Source organism: Patiria miniata, unplaced genomic scaffold (assembly GCF_015706575.1).
Source record: "Patiria miniata isolate m_02_andy unplaced genomic scaffold, ASM1570657v1 HiC_scaffold_5, whole genome shotgun sequence".
Taxonomy (NCBI): domain Eukaryota; kingdom Metazoa; phylum Echinodermata; class Asteroidea; order Valvatida; family Asterinidae; genus Patiria; species Patiria miniata.
The window spans coordinates 13,142,121-13,148,120 of record NW_024037072.1 but is presented as its reverse complement, the minus strand read 5'-3'; the positions used below and the strand labels follow the sequence as shown (position 1 = coordinate 13,148,120).

General features: G+C 36.8%; 1 protein-coding gene across 1 annotated transcript in view; it reads left to right on the top strand.

Moving 5' to 3' along the window:
* Nucleotides 1-567: 567 nt before the first annotated feature.
* Nucleotides 568-6,000, top strand: part of LOC119740901 (serine/threonine-protein kinase ATR-like) — a 55,623-nt gene continuing 50,190 nt past the window's right edge. Inside the window, exons 1-5 of the mRNA XM_038216376.1 lie at nt 568-656; nt 2,540-2,659; nt 3,274-3,359; nt 3,950-4,135; nt 5,687-5,857. Coding sequence (XP_038072304.1) covers nt 2,559-2,659; nt 3,274-3,359; nt 3,950-4,135; nt 5,687-5,857 — 544 coding nt within the window. The 5' untranslated portion in view covers nt 568-656; nt 2,540-2,558. The remainder of the gene's footprint in view (nt 657-2,539; nt 2,660-3,273; nt 3,360-3,949; nt 4,136-5,686; nt 5,858-6,000) is intronic.

The following is a 6,000-nucleotide window of genomic DNA, read 5'->3' as shown; positions in this document are numbered from 1 at the left end:
AAGATAACTGAACATATTTACAGTGTCATTTAGAGTTGTATTGGCCACATACACTTTTTCGATGTTTTTTTACTGCATTTTCAAAAATAAAAATAATACAAAATCCAGGCGGCCTCCAAAAAGGAAGCGGGCGGGGACGAGAAACATGTTTTTGTTTTTCCACTTCGCCTAACCTGTCAATTATGTTTCTCAACAATCGGGCGCTCAGGAGATTTGGACTGCGGGGTCAGCCATTAACCATTGGGTCAGTGGATGTGGGTCGAAGACTAGAAGCTTCATAAAACTGGCTCTTGAAATTCATTTTATTCTTTATAGAAACGATCATGCAGGTTCTTCAATGAAACAAATAATATGCACTCCCCCTCAAGAAAAAAAGAACGAAATCAACCATGTTTGCCCATTTCCTTCCAAACTTCACCATTTAAGTTTTGTTCTTAACAAGAACTGACACTTTTCACATTGGTTCAATAAAAGGCTTCAACCCCACTCATTTACCAAAGAAGTAACCACGCCCCTCCAAAGCTTTGCCTTTTACAGTCTAATGAGGGCGCACTTTAACAGTAGTCTGGCGAATTCGGTACGCCAACGTTGCTACGTGTGAAGTAAAGTTCTAGAGATCAAGAACTAGACCAAAGTTGTCATCGCCGCGAAACTTGGTAATTTTGGGGGGTTTCCAGCGCAGAATTTATTCTCAAACTGGTTACTCGCATTTTCAAGAGATATTTGTGTTTGCAAATACAGTATTTAGAGTATATGTTATTTGGTTTTTTTTCAATAGGCAAATCAGTTAAGTTATATCTGTTTAATAGAGGAACTGGTTAAAAAGTGGTGGTGCCTGGTGCACGATCGAGTAAACCCACGATCATAGTTCATACGATACGAAAGTCATGAACGTTTTTCATACATGTGGGCCTATGCCCAATTTCCGGACATTTGAGGGTTGCAGTTCAGTTGTCTTGATGATATTCTTAAGATTACATTAATTTACACTAAATGTCTTACGAATGTAATAATCAACTGAAAATGAATCCTTGCCTCATCAGCTAAATTCGTTTTGGAAAGTTGCAACCTGACAGTGACAGCACGTTTTTCTTCAAATCCTTCATAATGAAATTGTAGTCCGAGTAACTAGGAGTAGGCCTAGGACTCTACGGATTGCTTTTTAACATTTGGACATGGTCGAGCGATAGTCCAAATGTTAAAAAAGCAATCCGTAAAGTCCTAGCACTCGGACTAATGAAATTGAAGGTCAGTCATTGCAAAAATGATGATAAGACGTGAATCTGGGACTGAGAAACATTTCCAATTTTGTTGGGAAATACTCTGAAAATTTTCTTGACTCTCCATAGACTTTGTACACAGCCGCTGAAGTGGCCTCGGGTTGCAACCTTTATTTCTGAATGTAGTAATTTTGACATGCCAGACGCTACTCCTAGAACTATGAGGCTCCACGTAGTTGATCTATGAGGCTCCACTACGTGGAGCCTCATAGTTCTAGGAGTAGCCAGACGCCACTTCCATTGACTTGAACATGTTCAGCAAATGTACAAAGTCAAAGAGCTTAACGTAATATGGAGAGTCAAGAACGTTTTCAAAGTATTTTCTAACAAAATTGGAAATGTTTCTAAGTCCCAGATTCATGTCTTTTCAACATTTTTGCAATGACTGACCAATGACTGACCTTCATTGAGATGATATATGGTGAAAAAAGTGGCGTCAGGATGCAATATTCTTTCCTCAGTTTTTAATATTTAGTGCTGGCCAGTAAACCTGTAAACATGACTTATATACCGTCAACTAGTTACAGATCTAAATTTAAGTCACATTGATTAGGACAATCAAAGTGGTACCTTTTTCTTTGAATTTGTTTTAATGAGGTTTTTCAAGTTTCAATTAATAAAAGGCCTCCTGCAGTAAACATCTAGTCATGTTACTAGTTGGCCTGTTAAGGTATTCTACCCATGCTAGTATTCAACATATTCCATTGTTTTTACCAAACAAATCGTCAATCTGTACGTTTTCTTTATAAAAAAAAAGAAAAAAAGCTACATTTGTCTAGTTAGAATGTTTCAATCCTCTGAAAATTATGCATTTATTGCTTTTTGGGTTGCCTTTGCGCCCACAACGCACAAAAGACACACCTGAATTATTGTTTCAGGCCGCAAATGATGTTGAACTTTGTACAATAAATATTCCATAACTAAAGGTGGATTTTTTTGTTTTGTTTGATGTCTTAATCAAAAATGAATAATGTTTGTATTGCTAGAAACAATATATTTTTCAGGGTGAAACTCATCATTAGCGCGGGGAAAGCAAAAGAATCAAGAAAATGGAAGAATCGATCTTCGAAAATCCGCCATCTTAAAAAAAAAAAGGGACCCCTCCCTTTTTAAAAAAAACCTGGATGAGAAACTTTTTTTACTCGACCTAATAGCATGTTGTGGTTGATATTTTTTAATTTGCATTTAAATTTAGCACGTAGATATGATCTTTGGTTCACTGGAAACTTACAATTTCATTCAATTTTTTTGTTTAATAGTACAAACATGTAAGCAGAAATGGCATCCTGTGGCTCAGCAGGGGGTATGGCCGCGTCCAATCAGATCTCCTTAAAAGACACGGAGGCGGCTGCATTCAACAAGCTGAGAGATGCAAAGTCGTAAGTACAAGACGAAACCAAACACCAATTTTTACAAAAAAATACTAATAGTTATTTAAAAAAAAAAACTTAAACTAAAAAAAGTAAATTAACAAACATAAAATTCAATGTTGGGTTTTGCCCACTGACGTATTTTATAAACACTGTTTACTCATTGTCTGAGCTAGATTTTGCAAGGGAATATTCACAAACTTACTCAAGTTTAAAGGTAACATGCAACATTTGCAAACATCAAAAAGCAAAATCACCAAATTGTTGTGAAATACCTTACTTGGCCGTAAGTGAATAATAGTTTCAAGCATCCGTTGAAATCATGGCACCTAGTGTGCTGCCACTTTCCAGAAATGTTGAACAAAGTGTCTGGCATTTTATAATTTTTGACTTGTTTTGTCTTGAGTGGGCCAATGAGTGGGCCCGGAGCCGGTTTTAAACGTACTTGGTTAATATCGGCCAAGCACGCACACATATTTATTCCCCTTATTTTGAATGATATCTGTTACTTGAATACGAACTATAGAATAATAGTTTGTCAACTGTGTCATCAGTTTTTATTTAAAAAAAAATTCATATTTAATTTGTCACAAATTTGTTTACAATGATAATTTTCCACTCAGCCCCGAAGAAAGACAGCAGGCTCTGAAGATGTGTCGTAAGATTATTTGTAAACTTGTGGACAGATACTTGACAGACTTGCAAAAAGGTGAGTGTTTGTTAAAAAACAAATAGTTTAAAACTCTTTAAAAAAAAGGGGGGGGGGGTATCTTTTTGGTGGGGGGACACATTTTCTTTCTTTTCAAAAAAGAAATAATATTCTTAGATGTATGGTAAAAATGGAGATAACGTTTGCATAATTTATTGAAATAAGGCCACCCCCAAAAAAATAAATAAATAAATAGTTCTGCTTCTGGTTTCCGTACCTACCCTATTCTGACAGCCCCTACCCTAATTTTGTTTATGGGAAAAATGAGAAAAATAAACACCCAAAACCATCAAATTCTCCCTTATACCCTTGACTACACGCAGACGCCTCCATATGATCGTACAAAAAAAAATAAATTGGCCAAAAAAAAAAATCCCTACCGACATGTACCTTTGTTTTCGAATGCCATGTAATCGGAAGCAGAATTTTTTTATATTTTGGCCTAAGCCAACGTTGATTGTATTATTTATTGTAAAATAATTCACAAAAGTATTGATTGTAAAGAAATTGCAATAATTAATTGCGAATAACAGAATGCATATGTGTAATTACATTCATTGTTTTTAATGATCTTATTGTTTTGTCCGCAGTTTCAGCCGAGTTGTCCAGCAGCGAACTCAGCATCGTGGTGCTCAATTTTCTTAACAACTGCATCCATCAGTCTCCCAATATGTTTGCTCGCACAAGCTTGACGATGTCTGGTGTCAGTGATGCAACGGGACCTCTCAGGCCTCAGCTGCAGGTGCCTCAGGATCCTGAATACCACATATGTAAAGGTACGAGACTGGGTGCCAGACCTGTTTTCAACTAAATTAAACCTAAACATACATTTTTAAAAAAATTTGATACAATGATGGTGCAGTACCAAATGTTGAATAAGAGCTGACGGGTTTAAACTTTGAGGTTCAACCCATTTCCATCTTGAATTACTTGATCTTGTGTTACAAACCTTTTGCCAAATTATTTTTTTAAGCTCTGGCATCTACTACATGTCACTTGGTGGTTGGTCGGTGGGTTTGTCTGTCTGTCTGTCTCCGAAAATTGACCAAAATAAGCCTCCTAAGTTGGCCAAAAATAATTGACCAAATATAATTGACTAACTGACCAAATGCCGTGCTGTCGTCATAAAATACACTCTTGATGATGGTTTTTGGAACACCGATTTTGTTCAATGCGCATGCGCGTTTATTTTGCATATTTTTTGTCTGTCCCCGAAAATTGACCAAAATAAGCCCCCTAAGTTCAATCTAATTTCAATTTTCAAAAACAGCAAACAAAATAAATTAAATACTTAACAAAAATTGTTTGTAACAATTCAGAAAGGTGTTTATGAAAAGATTGTAATTTCAATTTTCAAAAACAGCAAACAAAATAAATTAAATACTTAACAAAAATTGTTTGTAACAATTCAGAAAAGTGTTTATGAAAAGATTGTAAAAGGAGGAAAAATATGTGCAGTAGTGTAATAGTCGCATGGTTTTATCACAAATCACTATAAATCTAGGTGTAAATCTAAAGTATGGTGTTCCATATGTGCAGTAATTTAACATTTTTCATGTTGATACTTTCACAAGTTGTCACAATGTAAAACAGGTGGATCCTTTTCATAAGAACAAGATTTGTTCAAGTTCGCCACGTTAGGGAACACTCGGCCAAATTTGTGCCCAATTTCCGGACGCCACTGTTTTGAATTTCGGACTTAATTGCATGACACTAAAAAAATTTTCACAAAGGTTCAACAGCAAGCATTATTAAGGTTATAGTACCAGTATTTAATTGAATAAATTTGAAGCTTTTTTAAGAAGAGGTTTGGCAACACTGCATGAGGAAAGTTGGGGGAAACGTCAAAGTTCGCCACGTTAGGGCACACTACTGTATTTGGAATGTTTCATTGGCCCAATGAGCAGGGTAATAATGATGTAGCGCCTTGAGCACCAATACTGGTAGATTCATTCGCATTATAAAGTAAAACTTAGTCAGTCACGAGCCAATGTGGCCATCAGGCCAGCATTTATCTCCAGTTTCAGTAGCATGACACAACTGAGAATATTTCTATTCCCCCTGGATGGGATGCCAGTACATCGCAGGTTACTCCCCGGCTAGTGCCGGTACACATTTATACTCCTGGGTGGAGAGAGGCAAGTGGGGGTGAAGTGGCTTGCCCTAGCCAGGACACTACATATGGCCAGCAGCTGGATTCGAACCCCTGACCCTCTGATCATGAGTCACAAACCCTAACCACTAGGCCACACTCCCCATTAAATTTTTAAATACACACTTGATTTTTATTATTATCCACTTAAATTCTGCTTGAATCGCCTCCGCAGGTCTGAATACATGGCTGTTGTCTTGCCTGATCAGGATTCTCAATGATTACTTCTGTCTTGCCCTTCATGATCAAATCATCAAAGTTATGGTATCTCTGCTTCATGCCGTCAAGTACAAGGATCCGCCGTCCTTCTCTGAGCTACTCAGTGAGCTCTGTAGCCTTGTAGCAGGTAAATCTCTCATAGGTGCTATTTCTTTTTATCTGAAAGGTGATGGACACCATTTGCAAACATTAAAACATGAAACTGTCAAAATATCATGAAATATTGTAATTGATTGTATGTAATTATATTGCACCCAAGTAAATCCTTGT